This window comes from Urocitellus parryii, chromosome 16, assembly GCF_045843805.1.
Source record: "Urocitellus parryii isolate mUroPar1 chromosome 16, mUroPar1.hap1, whole genome shotgun sequence".
NCBI classification, from domain to species: Eukaryota; Metazoa; Chordata; class Mammalia; order Rodentia; family Sciuridae; genus Urocitellus; species Urocitellus parryii.
Genome location: NC_135546.1, coordinates 17236218 through 17256415, shown reverse-complemented (window position 1 = coordinate 17256415; position 20198 = coordinate 17236218). Strand labels below are relative to the sequence as shown.

Genomic DNA, 20198 nt, shown 5'->3' with positions numbered 1-20198 from the left:
GTGATAATAGCTATTAATTGACGGGAGGGTAGCATATACAGGGTGGATACACCAGTGGTAATGGTTTCATTGAGATACAAGTCACCTGTCAGAGTAGTTGCCCACTTAAAGTGTCCAATTCAATGGTTTTAGTGCGTTCACCATGATCAATAGGTTGATTGACCCCAAGGAAAATTTGTTATTGCTCCCAATCCTCCCACCTCACCCAGCCCTCGGCCACCACCGATCTTTTTGTCTCTGTAAAATTTTCCGTTTTCTGGATGTTCCATGGAAACAGAATCGTATAGTACATGATCTTTAGCGACTGGCTTCTTGGCAGAATGTTTTCAGGGGACATCCGTGTCATAGCATGGATCAGAATCTTGGATTAAACCCAGGGGCACTTCACCACTGAGCCACATCCGCAGCCCTTTTTATTTTTTTATTTAGGGTCTCACTAAGTTGCTTAGGGCTTCCTTAAGTTGCTGAGGCTGGCCTCCAATTTACAATCCTCCTGCCTCAGCCTCCCGTGCCGCTGGGATGACAGGCGTGGGCCATTAAGCCCGGCCTGCCCCGCCTCCCCAGGTGTCCTGCTCCGCCCTCTGGAAAACCTCACTCCCAGCATACAGGTGGCCCAAAGGGACCAAAGGCTTACACGAACTCCTGTGCTCCCTCCTCCGCTGCCTCCTCCGCCCCATGGTGGTCCTGGGGCTCATGGGCTGGGATCCGCGGGGCAGGGTGCTGGGGTTGGTGCAGGAAAAGGCATGGTTCATGGTCGGTGAGGAAAAGGGTGTGGAGGACGAGGCTGGGGAGATAAGAGCACAGCCCTGTGAACCCCCGGGCAGGGCCCCTCACCCTGCTGTGCAGTAGGACCCAGGAAGTCACCCACCTGCCCAGAGACCTGGGGAGGCTGTCCTCCTGACACCTCAGATATTCGCTGTGTGACCTCAGGCAAGTCTCTTTCCCTCTCTGGGCCTCAATGACTTTACAGTTTCCATAGACCCAGTGGAACCTGGCTGTGAGGGTGTGGCTTGCTCTGGGGGTGTGGCTTGCTCTGAGGGTGTGGCTTGCTCTGGGGGTGTGGTTTGCTCTGAGGGTGTGGCTTGATATGGGGGTGTGGCATGCTCTGGGTGTGGTTTGCTCTGAGGGTGTGGCTTGCTCTGGGGGCGTGGTTTGCTCTAGGGCGTGGCTTGCTCTGGGGGCGTGGTTTTGCTCTGAGGGTGTGGCTTGCTCTGGGTTGTGGCTTGCTCTGGGGACGTGGTTTGTTCTGAGATGTGGCTTGCTCTGAGGGTGTGTCTTGTTCTGGGGGTGTGGCTTGCTCTGGGGGCGTGGTTTGCTCTGGGGCGTGGCTTGCTCTGGGGGCGTGGTTTTGCTCTGAGGGTGTGGCTTGCTCTGGGGTGTGGCTTGCTCTGGGGGCGTGGTTTGTTCTGAGATGTGGCTTGCTCTGAGGGTGTGTCTTGTTCTGGGGGTGTGGCTTGCTCTGAGGGTGTGGCTTGCTCTGGGGTGTGGCTTGCTCTGGGGGCGTGGTTTGTTCTGAGATGTGGCTTGCTCTGAGGGTGTGTCTTGTTCTGGGGGTGTGGCTTGCTCTGAGGGTGTGGCTTGCTCTGGGGGTGTGGCTTGCTCTGGGGGTGTGGTTTGCTCTGGAGGCGTGGCCCATCTTGCTCCTGACACTCTGGGTGACAGTGGCCAGGCCTCCCAATCTGGGTCTTGCTCTCTTCCGCTAGTACACCGCCCCCCTCCCTAGGAGAAAGCCACAGGGGACCGGCCGGCTGCAGCGGCCACTTGGGTGTGTTACATCGGCTGCGGTCCTGGCCACCAGCTGTGGCCCAGGTGGGCGTCCTGCAGTGGCCAGGCCTCGGGCTGTGACAGGAGGACACACAGGGGTCCCAGCGGTGGGGTGGCTCGCTCCTCTGCAGCTTGACTGGAGTGGACAGGTAAGCGGGAGAGATGGACAGACAGACAGACAGACAGGTGTTAGGAACAGGGAGACCCAGCTCACCTGCACCCGTGGAGCCTGCTTTCCCATGTGCACAGGGAGAGGAAGAAGCAGGGGACCCCGGGCCTGGGTATATACGGGACCTGCTGTGCCCTGGGAAGTGCCAGGGCCTGGCTCGGATCCCGGGCACCGGCCTCCTTTCCCCAGCCTCACCCCAGGGGACTCCATCTGAGCCTTTGCTGCCCTGGGGTCCCCCTGGCCCCTCTGTGAGATCCTGCTTCCCCATCTCAGCCTCCAAACTGGGGCCAGATCTCTCCTCCCAGACTGCCCCAGGCCCCTGCCTGGCCCTCCCTCGCACTGGAGGGCCACCACGTCTGGGCCACCATGTCCTTGGATAGACAGGGGAGGACTGGGCTGATTTTGCCCATTGATTCCGTGTCCCACCCCGACCCTGGGGCTTGGCCAGTCCTGGAGCTAATGGAGCAGGGGAAATTTCAGCTCTGAGAGGGGCGCGGTGGCCCATGCCCTGATTCCCAGCAGCTCAGGAGGCTGAGGCAGAAGGATCCCAAGTTGGAGGCTAGCCTCAGCCGCTTGGCAAGGCCCTGAGCACCTTAGGGAGACCCTGTCTCTAAATAAAAAATAAAAAGGGCTGGGGAGGGGGCTCTGTGGTGAAACACCCCTGGGTTCAATCCCCAGTTCCAAAAAAACATTCTCAGCCCTGTCACTGCCCAGCTGTGGAATCTGGACGACTCACTTAACCTCTCTGTGCCTTGTGATCATCTGTAAAATGAGATCAAGACAGGGCCACCTCCTCAGGCCACAGAGAGGACTGGAATGAAGTATGATGAGCTTTCCAGCAAGGATGGGCACTTAGTAGAGGCTCAGTTAACAAGAGCCCGGGGACAGTTAGCGGCTGGTGGCCTGTGAGACGCTGTACATACGTCTCTGAGCCTCAGCTGCCTCGGTTTCCCGTGTGAAATGGGACAATAGTTAACAGTGGCCTCACACTGTCCCTCCAGGCTGAAGTCCTGGGCTTCCTGGTCCTCTGCACCCTCCGGACAGCCCTGGGCTGCGGCCAGGACCATGGCCAAGGGGACCTACCTGCTTCCGTGGGCTTCAGGGGCCGCTGGCTCGGGGGCACAGGCAAGATCTCCAGCCGCACCTTCTCGGACACACTGGCCAGGAGCTTGGTGGCCTCCTGCAGCGAACAGTGCTCCGTGCTGGTTCCGTCGATGGCCAGGATGTGGTCTCCGGCATGCAGGGCCCCGCTCCTGGCCAGACAGGGGACAGAGAAGGCGCGTCCAGCCGGTCAGAGCTGCGGGCCACCTGTCCCCTGCGCCCACGCCCCCACAGCCTCACCTGTCCACCACGCTGGCTGGCTTGATGCGGTCGATGGTGAGGACGGGCTTGTTCCGGTGGGAGCCCGTGGTCAGCGAGATCCCCAGGGCCGACCCCGGAGTCTTGGCTATTTCCACCACCAAGGGCCCCGGGGCACTGGCCACCGTGTCTGGCACCAGGGGAAAGAAATCTTAAAACAGGTGTGAAACGCAAATATCGAGCACCCTCCTTCCCAGTCCCTCTGCACTGTCCACTGAACACCTGCTGCCCCAAAGGGAAGAACATGCCCACTCCACAGATCAGAAAACCAGATCCTGCCCGTCTTCCCAGCAGCTTGGGAGGCTGAGGCAGGAGGATCGCCAGTCGGAGGCCAGCCTCAGCAACTAAGGGAGGCCCTAAGCAACTTAGCGGAATCTTGTCTCCAAATAAAAATAAAAAGGGCTGGGGGTGGGGACCGCGGTGAAGCACCCGTAGTGAAGCACCCACGGTGAATAGTAATTTGTCTGCACTTATTGAGTGCCTGCTGTATGCCAGCAATGAACTATAACATTGGCTATGATTTGTCCTCGTCTTAGAAATCAAACGGGATCTCCGTGAACACACCCCGTGGCTTCAAGTCCAAACCTCCATGTCACCCTGAGCCACTGTCACACTTGCTGTGCATCCAGATGCCAGCCCATCAGACCAGCCTGACCCTCGTGGTCTTTCTGGTATCCCACCTCCATAACCAGCCTGGTCCAGTCTCCATGAGTGACAGTCGCCTCCTCCAGCTGATTGGCTTCCACTCTGATCCCGCCTCCTCTGTTCTTACCTCCTTCCCATTCACTCCCATGTGCTCCAGCCAGACGGGCTTCATCCGGGTCAAGCCTGCTAGACTCCTGCCCCAGGGCCTTTGCACCAGCTGCTTCCTTCCCTCACTACCCTAGTTAGCACCCTGGGCCTTTCCCCTCCCACACCCCTGCCTTTTCTCCTTCTGTCCCACTGTGCTACTAGCCGCCTGGCACGTGCCATATCATGTGTGTGTTTGGTACTGGAAATGGACCCCAGAGGTGTCTCCCCACTGAGCCACATCCCCGTCCTTATTTTTTTTTAATATTTTTAAAAATTTATTTTATATGGTGCTAAGGATGGAACCCAGAGCCTCATACGTGTGAGGCCAAGCGCTCTGCCGCTGAGCCACAAGCCCAGCCACGGCCCATTCCTTTTTGGAAATTTTATTTTGAGACAATTTGTTGCTAAATTGCCTGAGGCTAGCCTCAAACCTGTAATCCTCCTGCCTCAGCCTCCCAAGGAGCCTGGATGACAGGCATGCACCATGGCACCTGGTGACACACACTGTTTCTTATCTCTTCTGTTTTCTGACCTTCTCTCCTCACCAGAACGTCAGCTCTGTGAGAACAGAGACCTGTTGGGTTCCGGGTGCATCAAGCAACCCCGGACAGACAGGATTTAAAGCCTAGAGAAGCTCAGAGAGGCTAAGTGACTGGCTGGAGGTCACACAGCCTGGGCAATGGGAAGGAACTATGGCCACTGCCTGCATCCCCCACCTCGGACTTTTTCCTGTCCCAACCCTGGTCCCCGATGTACCTGGGGTGGCCACATCGTACTCCACCTGGAAGAGAGCTTCCTGGCTGCACTGTCGCAAAGTGGCCAGGGCGGTGGCATGGCTGGCCCCATGCAGGGGGATCCCGTCAACACTGAGCAACCTGTCGCCCACCTTTAAGGAGCCTTCCCTGCAGGGAAGGGCACAGTCAGCCGGGTGGCCCGGCAGGAGCGCAGGGCACCGCACAGAAGGCAGGACTGGGAAGGGAGGGGGCGGGGGCGAGAAAGAAGGGATGCCCGGATGTACCCAGGGTGGCCCTGGCCTCCGCCACCCCCTTGGTAAGGAGGAATCCACAGGCAGCCTGGACTTCATCCTAGAACCTCTAAGCTGGGGCCCACTCCTGCACCGGGGCCCAGAGAGGGTGTCTGGCCTGCCAGGGTCACACAGCATCAGAGGTGGCATGGCCTTGGGCTTCCCATTGCCTATCACAAAGGTCCCCTTTTCCATTGGTTCCGGCAGTGGATCTGGCCTGGCGACAAGAACTTGGCAAGGGCCTCAGGAGAGGGGGCTCTAGCAACGTCCACTGACCCCCCCCCCACCCCCAGAGACCTCTTGTTTGGGTCAAATCCCAGGCCTGGATGTCTCAGGGGCCCCAACAGGTGGCCAAAGCTATTCTGGGAAGTTCTCTGAATAGCAGTTCACACGGCCCTGTCCCAAGGACAGATTTAGATTGGTGACAAGGCCATTCCAGGGCTTCTCTTAAAATGGCCAGGAATCTCCTGTAGGGGAGGGGCCTGGGGCTTGGAGAGAGGCGGGGCTGGGGCTTGGAGAGGGGCGGGGCTGGACTTGGATAGGGGAGGGGCTAGGCTTGGAGAGGGGCGGGGCTGAGGCTCTGAGAGAGGCGGGACTGAGGCTTGGAGAGGGGTGGGACTGAGGCTTGGAGAGGGGCGGGGCTGGGCTTGGAGAGGGGCGGGGCTGGGCTTGGAGAGGGTGGGGCTGGGCTTGGATAGGGAAGGGGCTAGGCTTGGAGAGGGGCGGGGCTGAGGCTTTGAGAGAGGCGGGACTGAGGCTTGGAGAGGGTGGGGCTGGGCTTAGAGAGGGGCGGGGCTGAGGCTTTGAGAGAGGCGGGACTGAGGCTTGGAGAGGGGCGGGGCTGGGCTTAGAGAGGGGCGGGGCTGGACTTGGATAGGGGAGGGGCTAGGCTTGGAGAGGGGCGGGGCTGGGCTTGGAGAGGGTGGGGCTGGGTTTAGAGAGGGGCGGGGCTGGGCTTAGAGAGGGGCGGGGCTGGACTTGGATAGGGGAGGGGCTAGGCTTGGAGAGGGGCGGGGCTGAGGCTCTGAGAGAGGCGGGACTGAGGCTTGGAGAGGGGTGGGACTGAGGCTTGGAGAGGGGCGGGGCTGGGCTTGGAGAGGGGCGGGGCTGGGCTTGGAGAGGGTGGGGCTGGGCTTGGATAGGGAAGGGGCTAGGCTTGGAGAGGGGCGGGGCTGAGGCTTTGAGAGAGGCGGGACTGAGGCTTGGAGAGGGGCGGGGCTGGGCTTGGAGAGGGTGGGGCTGGGCTTAGAGAGGGGCGGGGCTGAGGCTTTGAGAGAGGCGGGACTGAGGCTTGGAGAGGGGCGGGGCTGGGCTTAGAGAGGGGCGGGGCTGGACTTGGATAGGGGAGGGGCTAGGCTTGGAGAGGGGCGGGGCTGGGCTTGGAGAGGGTGGGGCTGGGTTTAGAGAGGGGCGGGGCTGGGCTTAGAGAGGGGCGGGGCTGGACTTGGATAGGGGAGGGGCTAGGCTTGGAGAGGGGCGGGGCTTGGAGAAGGGCGGGGTTGGGCTTGGAGAGGGGTGGGTCTGGGCTTGAGAGGGGTGGGGCGGGGCTTGGAGAGGGGCGGGGCGGGGTGGGGCTTGGAGAGGAGAGGGGCGGGCTTTCTGTGTAGGGACCCAGGCATTGCCTAGAGGCTGAGTGACAGCCAGAACCAGCCAATCACAAAGCCCCGGGGGACCGAGAGGGCAGGAGGTGGGGTAAGAGGGCTTGGGGGCAGCCTGGAGTGACTTGTCCTGCTGCACCCAGGATGCTGAGGGGCTCTGGCCACCGGGTGTGGCCTCTGCCGGCCTCAATCATTGCTCTACAGAATGGGCACCATGGCCTCCACTCTGCCCCCTCCCCGGGGAGGCAGGGGAGGTCGGTGCGGAGTGAGGCTGTGGCTTCCTCCCGTTGAGCCTCACCTGTCAGCTGGGCCACCAGGACGCACGTAGGTCAGGACGAGCGGGCGGGACTTGTGCACGTCTTCGTGGGCACCTCCTGAACGCAATTCAACAAGAGGTGGGAGTCACCTGCCCACCCCTTCCCTGACACCCAGAGGCCCCCCACCAAGTCCCTAGATCAGCCTTCCTCAGTTCCACCTGCCTGAGGACCTTGTCCTTGCTAGTCCCGACACTTCTTGTGAGACACCCACTATACATCTCTCCCCCACCCACCCACCCTGCATTGATAGGACGAGGGACAGGGAACACGATCAATCCTCTCTCTGCTAAATGACTTGCTTCCCTTCCTGTGAGTTCATCTTATTTCCCTTTTTGCCCTGGTTGCTAGGCAGCTCCAAACTTTGTTCTCAGTCTCACAGTAGCTTTCACCATAATTTTCTCTTTTTTTTGGGGGGGGGGAGGTGGGTACCAGGGATTGAACCCAGGTGTATTTAACCATGGAGCCCCCTCCCCAGCCCTTTTTATTTTCATTTTGAGCCAGGGTCTCATTGAGTTGCTTAAGACTTTGCTAAGTTGCTGAGGCTGGCTTTGAACTTGCGATCCTCCAGCCTCAGCCTCCTGAGCCGCTGGAAAGAGAGGCATGTGCCACCGCACCCCGCTCACCACAAATTTTTTTTAATATGATTTTCTCTTAGATATCTGTCACATTCATTAAAGCAAAATTGAGCACACAGGAAATGACCCTTGGCCTCTTTTGTGTCCCCACCCACTAACTCCAAAGGTGATTCTCACACCGACCTCTGAGGACGAAGCCAAAGCTGTTCCCCTCTTTGTAGAGTGAGATGTCCACCGTCTTGGAAATGATCTTGGGGTTGTTTTCGGGGGCTGGAGAGAAACAGAGACTCCCTTGAGTCCCACGGTCACACCCCTCAGCCGGCAGATGTCCCCCAAGCTTATTCCAGCGGCGGCGCTGGGAGATCTCACACTCCCCGGGTAGTGCCCTACTTAGAGGGAGGAGCCTGCCTCCTGTTCACAAAGAGGCTGCCAAAAACCCAGGCTTGAGTCAAGTCTCAAATGTCCAGACTTGAGAGCAACTTGGGGAACTCAGAGCGTGGCCCACCTCAGGGCAGTGGGGACGGTGCGTGGTCAGCCCATGTCCCCCAAATCACCCCCCCTTCCAGGAAAAACATCTGGAAATTCAATCTGCAAAAGCACAGTAGGGTCCTGCCGCCTCCTGGTGACAGCGTACCGCATCCATGTCCTGAGCGAGGCATGGATGTCTGTGGATCCCCTTCCCCGTGTCTGGCACGACCCCCACCCCCCAGGCCCTGGCAGGAGGTAGCCGTGTCCACCCACGACCGGACCGAGGCAGTGGAGAGGGTTCCCGGGGGGCACCCACCGGGCGGGGGCAGCTCATACTCCACCTCCAACAGCACGCGCTCGCCCACGTTTTTGAGCAGAGTGATGATCTCGTCGTGCCGCAGCCTGGTCAGGTGGATCCCGTTCACTGACCGGATGTAGTCCCCCACGTTCAGCAGGTCGCTCCTAAACCAGGGGGGGACCCCAGAGTGACCGGGCTGGACCAGCCCCTGGGACCTCCCCTCCCTGGGACCCTGAGGATTTCTGGATCCTTTGGACAAAATGGGAAAGTAGAGGCCCAGAGAGGTCAAGGGGGTAACCAGCAAGGGCAGATCTGAACCTAGGATGGGGGACACCAGGCCTCCCCCCCATCTGTCCCCCCGTCCCATCTTGTCCTCTAAGCAGGTTTATGTTTTCATGCTGAGTTGCTCAGGGCCTCGCTGAGAGGCTGGCCTCCCATCTGCGATCCTCCTGCCTCAGCCTCCTGAGCTGCTGGGATGACAGGCACACGCAGGCCGTCTGTCACCTTCTTGATGATGACTCTGACCAGCCCAGGGACAAGCCCAAGGAAGGTCCAGAATATCACATCTGGGTCACTCCCTAATGTTGGTCCTGGCTTGCCAGATGATGGCTCACATGGGCACCTAGCAGCACCTGAGGAGCCTGCCGGGTAGGTACTGCAGGGAACAGCATTCTAGACAGAGGGAACAGCCCAGGCTCTCGGGACCCCTTCACGTCACCGACCAAGCCCCTGCCTCACCTGGCTGCGAGGCCCCCAGGCCTCAGGTTGGAGACCCTGGGCTTCCCATCCTTATCGGTGCCTCCGGAGATGGTCAGGCCCAGGGTGCTGCCCTCCCGCTTGATCAGCTCCACCATGATGACCCCTCGGAACTCCTCTGCAGAAAGACGGGACCGTGAGCACGCAGCAGGGGACGGTGCTGGGGTCCCCTGGTCCAAGACAGGCGAGGCCAACCCCGGGGAGGCATGCGCACTGCGTTGCTAAAGGCGGAGGAATATCATCTCATTTTTTTTTTTATAGCGGAGGATCAGAGAGGTGGAGCGACTGGCCCCAGGTCACAGAGCAAGCGAGTGGCAGAGCTGAGGCTCTGGGACGGGCACCCTGGGCTCGCTGTGCGTCCAGGGCAGGGGGAGGGGGGAGGATAGAGATGTCGTTACCTGGGATACTCTGTCTGCGGCATGCCAGGGCCACCTCAGGGCCTCCCGCGTCCTTGCCACCTTTGGAATACGGCCCATCGTCTGCAGGGGACAAAGACAAGACACCCTGGTTTCCACCCTATCTCAGCCCAGAGGGCGCCCCCTGCCTGGGGCTGTGGGTGGCAGCCACTAGGAACCCCGGATCCTCCTCTAGGGAACATGGATTCCCTTGTCCTAAAGAAGCTCTCCCCCCCTCCACCCCAGCTCTTCTGGTCAAATGGCACTGTGGTGAGTCCCCGCCAGGTCCTGGAGCTTCAGGGCCACTCTGTGGTCGAAGACTCAGCGCCATCTGCGGGCGGTGACGTTACTCTGGTGGGTGATACAATTCCACGGTACCCCAGAAGGAAGCTGAGGCTCAGAGAGGGATAGTTCCAAGTCCAGGGTCACACAGCTGGGGAGTTGTTACAAAGTAGATCAGAACCCACGGCTGCTGACCCTGCCAGGAGGGGGCGTGCTTGCCTACCTGCAGAGACGGGGAGCTCAGTCACACGCAGGTGCCACCGCTCACGTGGGACAGTACTGACTCAGTCTTGAGTGGCCATAACCAAGGCTTATTTGTGAGGACTATTTTTTTCTTATGGTACCAGGGACCAAACCCAGGGGCCCTTACCCACTGAGCCACATCCCCAGCCCTTTTTATTTTTTATTTGGAGACAGGATCTTGCCTAAGTTGTTTTGGGCTTCGCTGAGTTGTGGAGGCCAGCCTCCAACCTGAGATCCTCCTGCCTCAGCCTCCCAGGTCGTTGGGAGGTGATGAAAGTCCCAGAGCTTGATGATAGAGGTGGTTAAGAGGCATTTCCCAACCCCTGGGTTGATAATATTAGGGAAAAAAATTGCCTCTGTACAGAGTTATTTTTTCCTGGTTATTTCATCACCTCCTCAAATTCTCCTGTGCTGCTCCTTTAGATCTATCCCTTGCCAGCCTTGGTTCCCGACATGCACCGCTCTGTTCTGGTCCTGCAATTTTGCCCTTTTCCAGAAGGGGCCTATCCATGGAGTCCTACCGTATTACAGGCTTTTGAGCCTCATTTTTTGTGTGTGTGTGACTTAGCATAATCATTTGCTATTCACCCGCATGGCGTGTCTGGGTATTTTGTTTCTTGTTATTATCAACAACGCGTGTTCCACTCAGTGGCTGTACCAGATTTTGTTTTTTTTTTGCCTTTCATCTGGTGAAAGGCGTTTCTGTTGTTTCCAATTTGGGCTCATTTTGCAGGGAGCATAATAAACATTTCCATCCAGGTTTGAGTTGGAACTTGAATTTCCATTTCCCTTGGATAAAGCCTCAGGAGTGGGATTGACGGGGTGATTCTGCAAGGACGGGGTTCACTGTGTAAGAAGCTGCCCGAGGACTCAGAGTGGGTGTGTGCCCCTTCCCCCTGCCACCAAAAAAAAGAGACATGAGAGGGTCCCAAGTTGCTCTGCGTCCTCGGGAACTTCCAGACATAATCATGTCATCTGCATAAAAGGACACTTGTATTACTTTCGAATCTTGGTCCCTTTTATTTCTTTAACTTGCCCAGTGGTGCCAGGGGAGATCTCTAGTACAAAGCTGATAGAATAGATGTATCGAATATCTGTATCTCATCTTTTGCTAAGTTGTTGAGGCTGGCCTCCAACTTGCCATCCTCCTGCCTCAGCCTCCAGAGTTGCCGCGGGGGCAGGCGTGCACCCTCAGGCCCCGCACCGCTCCTTTTTTTTTTATCTTTTTCGACTCCTGAGGTTTGCCTGACTTTCCTGAGAGGTCGTCTGTGCATCTCAAGGTGATCTGAAGCTAGATTTCCACTGCAACAACGGCAGGACCTCCCCTCCCACGCCATGCCCTTTGTTACTCTGATCGTATTCCAGATTACCCCTCACGTCCTGCCCACCCACACTGTCTCATTCGGTCCTGTTCACGACTCACAGTGACTCTGGGAAGAGGCAGAGGCTACCATCATGCCCACTTGACAGATAAGCAAACTGAGGCTCCAGCATACTCCCCGTGCTGCCGCCAGAGAAGGGTCTCCCTGCCTCCCTGACCCCCTGGCTCCAGCCAGGCCTCCTGAGTGTCCCGCCCCCGCCCTCCGCCAGCTGCGAGGAGGCCACGCCCCTTCCCCCACCTCCCTGCTCAGGGACAGAAAGGAGGGTAGGGGGAGCCACCTGGGCAGGTGGCAGAGGGCGTACCCCATCCTGCAGGTCTCTGTTATGAGGGGGAGGGTCAGTTTAGGGGTCAGCCTGGGTAAATGGACCTGGCCCTGAATCAGGACTTGGGATGGGCCAAGTCCAGGCTCAACTTGGGGTCCAGGTGGGGACTAAGTCACACCAAGACCAGGGCTCAGTCCACAGGGACTTTCTCAACCTCTACAATAATGGCATTTTCTGCTAGATAAGTCCTGGTGGTGACGGCGGGGAGCCTCTCTTCTGCGCTGTAGGAAGTTCAAGTGTCACCAGAGGCCGGGTGTCAACCGGAAATCACTCCAGACCCTGCCAAAGGTTCCCCAGGACAGCAACGTCAGCCTGCGCTGGGCAGGAGCTCCACAGGCAGGGGCGGGGCCAGCCTGGGAAAGGGGCGGGGCTCACCCGTGGGAAAGGGGCGGGGCTAGCCCAGATCAGGGCGGGGCCAACCAGAGGCGGGGCTAAGTGTGGGAAAGGGCGGGGCCAGCCTGGGTGAGGGTCATGTTTAGCCAGGGGCTGAGCTCAGTCTGGGAGAGGAGAGGGCCACCCTGGGAAAGGGTGGGGCTCATCCCTGTAAGGGGCGGGGCCAGCCTAAGTAAGGGGCGGGGCTCAGTCTGAGAAGGGGCGGGGCCATCTTGGGTAAGGGGAAGGCTCAGCCTGGGTAAGGGGCGGGCTCAGCTAGGGGTGGGGCTCAGTCTGGGAGAGGGCGGGGCCAGCCTGGGTAAGGGGCGGAGCCAGCCTGGGTAAGGGGCAGGCTCAGCCAGGGGCGGGGCTCAGATTGGGGAGGGCGGAGCCAGCCTGGGTAAGGGGCGGGCTCATCCATGGGCGGGGCACAGTCTGGGAGAAGGAGGGGCCAGCCTGGATCACGGTTTCAGGGTCCTGGCAATGCCACCATCTTCACTCTAACCCCTGAGACGCTGTCCCAGCTCCCCAGTCACTGCTCCACCAAATAGCTGCCTGGCCTTGGCTTGGCAGGAGCTGCTAAATAACAAATCAAACAGCAGTTAAGCTGGTGCTCACTTTCCTGGGCCCCTGGGGCTGGGTCCCCAGCAGCTCGGCTCCCCCCTCCTTCCCCAGACCCCCTGTCGCATCAGCTGCCACGGAGGCAAGTAACACCCCATTAAGTCTAATGCCTCCCATTAGGGCTCCCTAATACGCACTTCATTTCGATTCAACAAGATGTTTCCGAGCTAATAAAATTAGAGAGACTGGATTCTGTCAACTGTGTGACAGGGAGCGTCTCGCGTATTTCACGAGGGCGATTCTGAAATGAAAATGTGTCTTATCCCGTGCAAATTAGATTCTGTCACTGGAAAATCCCTCTCTCCTCCTGTGTCCCGGGAAGACGGGAGCTAAGCTGCCTGCTGGGAGGTTTGTGCATGGATGGGACAAAGGGGGTGGAGGGGGGTGACAATCCGCTTAAGGAAGCTGGGGACCAAGTTCACCAAATTCAGAGCAAGAACTCAGAAAGCAGAGCTGAGCAGGACGATAGGTCCAAGGTGGAGTTTTGAGCCCTGATGATCAAAAGAGTCCGAAACGTTGAGGAAGGATGATGGACAGGGTCCCCCAACTCGGGGTCTGACACCCAGGCTGAACCCACTAGCTGCTAAAGAGAGAACCCAGTTCCTGGCGTGGTCTCCTCCAAGTTCATCTCATCCAGTATTCAGCTTTTGCTCCGTTGCTGAGCTGGGCTGCACTGTGACACCCTGGGGACACCCTTGGGACAGCTGAAGTGTGTGGGTGGGTCTGCTTGTCTCAACACGGAGTGGCCCCAATTCCCTCATTTCTCCCCGATTTTCCTGGCTTTGGGCTCAAAATGCTTCTTTTCCCAGCTTGCTGGGGAGTGGAGGGAGCTGCAAACCAGATTCATAGCACTGTGTGCCAACAGAGAGTCCATGGGCAATAAGTCAGACCTTGGGAGGGACTTCCCTGGGGAAGACAAGTGCATTTTGGCCAAGAGGTCCCAGATAAGTTACCGCCCAAGAGGTTTCTGCATAACCCAGACCCCTCCACATATTCAGAAAGCCACCCGGAAGGAAGGCGTGCTGTCACTTTGAAGCTCACCCTGGGGTGAGGGGCAGCAGACCAAGGATCAAAGAAGCAGCATCAATGTCACCAACTTGAGCCTCTGTTTCCCTATCGGTGAAATGCAGGCGTCTCCCCTTGTTGGCCTGGGGTTTGAGAAGCTGGGGTGACATTATTTATAGAAAATTTAAAAAAAAAATCCTGGGGTTCAGACCCCAGCCCCCTCCCTCAGGCGCATGCGCAGTGCCTCCCTGTCCCTCTTTGTTCTGGGACCGGGTAATTACATGCTTTAGCGATGAAGGCTTTTCAAAAACATCTTTCCCAACCCTTTTGCATCAGGAAACGTGCATAAAAAAAAAAAAAAAAAAAAAAACAAGAGATATTTTTATCCACATGTTTTCCCCCCCACTTCGACTCCTTCCAGCAATGGGTAATTAGGAGATTTTTTTGCCCAAGAACTGGCTTCGGAGGGGAATTCATTTCCATCGTGAAGCCAACCGGGTCCCCCCCAGTCCCCAGCAGAAAAATGTGGCTTTGGGGAGCAGGGAGTGCAGGGAAAGATCTTGCCAGAAATCCAGCCCCCTCCCCCTACACCTGGGACCTGGTCCCCCTGCTGTCCCCTGCTGGGTGGGGAGGGACTTCTTTAAGGTTAACAAAAGAGAAGTCACCCCTAAGATGACAAAAAAGGGCAAAAGAGAAAGGAAGTCACCCCAAAGGCATGTAGGGGTAGGGCCGTCAGCTCAGCTCCAAGGTTGATTGACAGCTGGTTCCTCGGGGCCTGGAATGAGCCCGTGCATGGGATCAGCTTGGACACAAGGGACAGCCGGCCATGTGCCAATGCAGAAGGGGGCACCTACCTGGCTCCATTGTGGCCCCCACTGTCCCCTGGCTTCGACCTTTCAAGGGTGCTCCCGAGGGCCCAGTGACAATCCTTGACCCACCCCCCAGCTTTCTGCTCTAAAAGAGATCTGAGGCCGGACGCTGCTCTCAGAGCCTCAGTTTTGCCCTCTGCAGAATGGGGGCGCTCCTACCCTGCTCTCGGGTCAAGGGGACCTGGTGTAGGGTGCAGAGGAAGCACAGTGGTTCCTTTTCTGACCCCCAGAGCATTCAAAGGTTTTCCTAGAGTTATGGCAACCACCGCTCTGGATCAGGGGACGATGGTATGCGCTGGATAAATAGCATCTCACTTAATCGCTGTCACTCTGGAGATGGTATCAGCGTTATTCCCATTTGGAAGATCAACAGGTGAAGTGGTGAAGGGCAGGGCCAGAATTTGAACCCAGGACTTGTTCTAAGAACTTGAAAATGACCACAACGTTATCCTCACGCTAGTCTTAAATGGCGGGTGCCATTATCACCTGCATGGTATAGATGAGGAAACTGAGGCACAGAGAGGTTTAGGAAACGGCTCAGTGTCACACAGCACCGATCCAGGATTCTTTAGCTTCCCCAGGGCTCTGGCCCTACCTTCCAGGTCCATTCTTGGCTGCTCCCCCAATGCCAGGATAGGCCTGGGGGGTGCTAAAGAACTATGTAGCTCTGGGGCTGCTAAGTTCCAGAGAACAGGCATCTGAGCATTTCTCATAGAACGTTTGACTCACTCAGTGCCAAGGATTGTAAGAGAAAATTAATTACGAGTACCCCTGGCACATGCCGGTAATCCCAGGAGCTCAAAGGCTGAGGCAGGAGGATCACAAGGTGGAGGCCAGCCTCGGCAACTTAGCGAGGTCCCACGCAACTTAACGAGATCCTGTCTCTCAATTAGGGAGATGGATGATCAGAGAGGTCACTCGGCTGGTAAGCTGCACAGCATCCAGGAGCTGGATCTCTCTGAATCCCCAAAGGCCACATCCTTAACCCTTGGGTCCTCTCTCCTCCCTACACAGGAGGGCAGTGGGCCACTGACAGGGGTCAGGGCATTGGGAAGGGGACTTCCAGGGTCCCCAAGTTACCTTCCATGCACTGAGCAGGACCTGGGGCCTGAAGCCACACCCCTGCCAGAGCCCATCTCCAGGGGGCTTGGCAGCCCCCAACCAGGTGGGAGGTGGCTCAGGCTTGGCCATCTGTGCTCTGGGTCTGTGTCCCTCTGCCCTCCCTCTGCCACTAGCTATAGCAAGGATATGACCTCGAAACTGGGTCACCTACAGAATGACTTAATTTTCCAATAGCGGCTTCCTGGAACACGGAGAAGATCCCATCCAAAGTCCTCCCCACCGTGACAGCCTCCTAATGCTCTCCTCTTCCCCGACTCCACTCCTGCCTGCTGGCACTCCAATGGCTGTTCTACACACCCCACCCCAGGGCCTTTGCACTGGCTGTTCCCCTGCCCAGAATACTGTTCCCAGCCTGTACAAACTGCTTCTCTCACTTCCTTCAGGAATTTATGGCAGGGGGCCTCCTCCTCAGCTTTTCTGGGGGCGGAGAAGGACAGGGGAAAGGACATTGAGGATTGAACTCACGGATTTCCCTATTTGGTGGGAGCTCAGAGTGGTCGCTCAGCTGGTAAGATGCACAGCATCTCACCAGCTGCTTTTTTTGGACTTTTTCTAAAACACACTTATTTATCTGTCCTCTGGGATGTCAGGGGCAGGCAGGGACTGGGCTGGGCTTCCGTCTGTCGACTCCGGGGCTGGCTGGACACGGGTCACTGTCCAACAAATCTTTTTTGAATTCATTTGCCATTTATGGGTTAGGAGAATGGGGATCAAAGAGACGCAAGTTATTCAAGGCCAGGGCTTCGGAAGGGGCGGAACCCGGACGCTAACTCGGGCCTCCCTGGCTCCAGGCTCCTGGCTGGGCGGCCTCTGAGGTCCCCTGGTGGCCCCAGCCCCTGCTAAGGGCTCCCCAGGCTGAGAGCAGGCTCCCCTGAGAGCCCCTGGGGAGAACTGGGCAGCCAGGGGCTCAGCAAGGGACCCCTCCCCTGGACACATGCCACATAGATACTCCCTAAGAGCTTTCCAGGCCCCTGCTGGGTGGCCGATGTTCACTCAGGCCCTGGGGACAAGGACATCTTTGTGACAGGGAAGTCAGAAAAGGCCTCCCATCCTAGAGGTGGGAAAGTGGATGCTTGGGGCGGGGCTTCCTGGCCCAGTCTGTGCGCAGTCCTGCTGGGATTGGCCAGCCTGGGGATGGGCCTGCCTCTGATTGGCCGAGACCCAGCCAATCAGGCCACAATCCCTCCAGCTCCAGGGGGCGTCCACCGCTCAGAAGCCCAGTGATTGGTCAACAATGGGTGTGGGATCCAAGCCTGCCTCTGATTGGCCCAGCCCCAGCCAATCAGGCCACAATCCCTCCAGCCCCAGGGGGCGGGCACCACTCAGAAGCCCAGTGATTGGTCAGCAGTGGGCATGGGATCCAAGCTGGGCCAATGAGGGCCAGCCCAGCAACTTTTGCTGGAACTATCAGAAAACAGGCTCTTTCCTTAGAGTTGGTTGACCTTAAGCCTGAAGGTCAAGAAGAGTCTGTCTGGAAATGAAGCCCAGAGCCCTAATGATGCTAATTCAGCACCTGGATCCCGCTGCACCTGAAGCTGCTTTTTTGGACTTAAAAAAAAAAGAGCCTTTGGGCTGATGTCAACGGAGGCAGGTGTCAACTCAGGAGGTTCTGGGACCTGGGGAGGACAGGAGGGTGAGGGCTGCAGTGGAGAGGATCAAGTAAATCATCAAGGAGGGGTTAGAGCATTCCGGAAAGGAGAGAGAGGTCACCTGATAGAGACAAGTGACCTACTATCCCGTGCCTCAGTTTCCCCAGCTGTAAAATGGGGGAGAATAACAGTGCGCCATTTACGGTACTCTCTGGAGGATTTAAATGAGAAAATTCACCCCCCAAAAAAGAGCTTAGAACAGAGCCCAAAAGCCAAAGAAAGTCACACAAATGTCACTCTTCTTACCCCTGCTGCTGGGGGGTGGTGGGGCTGAGTCTGGGCACAGGGCTGACCTCTGACGACCCGTTACCAGGGTGGGGAGTGGGAGAAAGAGTGTCTGGGTCCTTCCGAGCAGGGATGGGGGCGTGGTGCTATTAAAGTCATCTAAGTGGTCCTCCCTGACCCTCAGTCTCCTCTTCTGCCCTCTGGGACCACAGTCCCGGCCCTTAAAGCCATTGTGCAGCTATGTCCAGAGCATGCCAGGTGGCGGGGGTGGGTGAAGGAGGACAGGATGGGAGGGGGTGACCGCAGGGCACCGAGTACGGAGTGATCTGGGGCCGGGGAAGTTAGGCTAAGTCGCCCAGAGATAAGTGGATGGACAGACAGACAGACAAGAGCACCCGAGCGCTGCCCCACGGCCACTCCCCAGGAATGTGGCGACTGTGCCCCACCCTCCTGCCACCCAGCCAGCGCTCGGGGACATCTCCCTTACCACCACCACCCCCCAACTCTGCCCAAGTCCCTGGGCCTCTGGGAGTGGCAGTCCCAAGGGCTGGTCACCCTGGTCCCCAGGCTTGGTGGCAGCCCCCTGGCCCCGCCCACCTCACCTACCAGCCTCTCCAGGGGTCTCCCGGCTCAGCCCGCACAGCATGTCCCCTTCTGTCCCCAGCGGCTGACCACCAAGTCCCCTGGAGCCACTGGGCGGGGCCTCCTCCTTCCCAGGGAGGGACAGGGAGGGGACCTCGGCTCCCACTGGCTGGGCCCCGAGTCCACCCACTGCCAAGGGCGGCTCTCTGCTTAAAGGGGACACGTCCTGGCATTCTGGCCAGTGCGTCCCCTCCCCGGGCCTCAGTCTTTCCACCTGGAAAATGGGCACAGCGAGGCCCGAACTTGATGATTGCTTTTATTTTAATAAAATCCCCGGTTGCACAAAACCTGCACAGAAACCCCACGAGTCGGGTCAACTCTCTGGAGGTGGCACCATGCGGGGACGTGTCCCTGCAGGTCTCAGTTTAGAAATCCTGGTGCTGGAGACCAGAGGGTCCGGCCTCCTCCCGCAGAGCCTCAGTTTCCCCCTGGTCAGCCTCCCCCCCCCTCCCCACACGCTTATTTGAAGATCAAATGAGCTGCTGACCGATCTGCCCGCCTCTGGGCTTGACGGGCAGGCACAGCTGGTCACAGGCTCTGGCCACAGCTGGCAGGCTGCCCCTTCCCTCCCCCGCCCCCCAGCTGGGCCTCAGCCCTGTCCGCTCCTGGCTTAAGGCGGACCAGGCAGATCCCAATGGGCACCCAGGGCCTCCTTCTGCACCCATCTGTGACAGGCGGAAGCCAGCTGCAGCCACTTCTTCTGTCCCCCGTCTCACCAAGCCAGGGCCAGACTCTCTGAAGAGAAGGTCAGGGTAAAAGTGGCCCTGAACGGTGGGAGTCAACAACCTGGGCAACCGTACAGTGCACCCAACTGGACAGGCGACGTTCCATGGGTAATAGAAGACGGCTGCCGGGTCGCCACAGGCTGAGGGCTGCTTCTGGAATTTAGCTCACCATTTCTGGCTACCCCTGTTGTTCCAACCCCCCATGGTACTTTGGATCTGGGTTCAAAATCTGTCCGTAGGCCCAAGTCTCTCCTGTGTGGCCCACTTCCCAAGATGCCTTCCTGTTTGGGTGACAGGCTCCAGGAGCCAGGCCAGGTCCCCTTGACCAGCAGAGAAACCAAAGGTCAAAAAAAGATGCTTGGGGTGGGGGGCAGTGGAGCACCCCTGTCATCTCAGCAGCTTGGGAGGCTGAGGCAGGAGGATCGCAAGTTGGAGGCCAGCCCTAAGCAGCTCAGTGAGACCCTGTCTCTAAATAAAATATAAAACAGGCTGAGGATGGGGCTCGGTGGTTAAGTCCCAGCCCCGTCCCCTTCCTCAGCCCCTTCGTGGAGGGACAGAGCACCCCATAGGCCTTTGGAGGACCAGCTGCCCTTTCACTTAAGAAAACATTTGCTTTGGGTGCAGATGCATTTAAATGAGCAATTACAGATGGGCGGGCGGAAGCTTTGCCTCGCTCTGGTCTCTCTCGCTGCTGCCTTGGAATTTACTTTGGTGCATGAGAAGCCTCTGAAAGGTCACCCCGTGGATTACGGGAGAGCTCCCAGGCGCCACCGCTTGCTTCTCTGTGGGCCTGCTGTGCGGGGGGCCCTGGGGGACCGAGGCGCAAGGAGCCAGGTAGGAAAACAGGGTCGGCGCTCCGCTCTCTGCCCCCATCTGCCCACTGAGCTCCTTTGTATTGGATTTGACCCAAGCCAATGTCCAGAAGCAACAGTTTGTCCCTTTGGAACGAGGCGGAGTTCCAATAAACAATTGGACCCAGAGAGGTTGAACAGCTTGCCCAAGGTGGCCCAGCAAGTAAGGATGGAGCCAGGGGGCTGGGTGTCCCCTGTTGCTGTTCCTGGGGACCCTCAGAAGACTGGGGAAGGTGCGCCATGCGTCGTTTGGTATTTGCTCTGAGCCTCCCCCCCTGGAGGGTACAATCGTGCAGGGGACCTCTCTGAAACTCAGGTTCTTCCTCTGAAATGTAAGTTGTCCATTCCCAAAGCTTTTTGTTGTGCTGGTGGT

The 20198-nt window shown here is 58.2% G+C and overlaps 1 protein-coding gene across 2 annotated transcripts in view; it reads right to left on the bottom strand.

The window, feature by feature from the left end:
- Positions 1–18290, bottom strand: part of Grip2 (glutamate receptor interacting protein 2) — a 33219-nt gene extending 14929 nt beyond the window's left edge. For both annotated transcript variants that reach the window (XM_026383023.2, XM_026383025.2), the window contains exons 1-11: positions 18214–18290; positions 9519–9599; positions 9103–9238; positions 8383–8528; positions 7782–7868; positions 7005–7080; positions 4841–4986; positions 3275–3422; positions 3017–3186; positions 1775–1900; positions 635–784 (exon numbers count right to left, since the gene is read on the bottom strand). In XM_026383023.2, the coding sequence (XP_026238808.2) occupies positions 635–784; positions 1775–1900; positions 3017–3186; positions 3275–3422; positions 4841–4986; positions 7005–7080; positions 7782–7868; positions 8383–8528; positions 9103–9238; positions 9519–9599; positions 18214–18253 (1306 nt within the window). In that variant the 5' untranslated portion in view covers positions 18254–18290. The remainder of the gene's footprint in view (positions 1–634; positions 785–1774; positions 1901–3016; positions 3187–3274; positions 3423–4840; positions 4987–7004; positions 7081–7781; positions 7869–8382; positions 8529–9102; positions 9239–9518; positions 9600–18213) is intronic.
- Positions 18291–20198: the final 1908 nt, after the last annotated feature.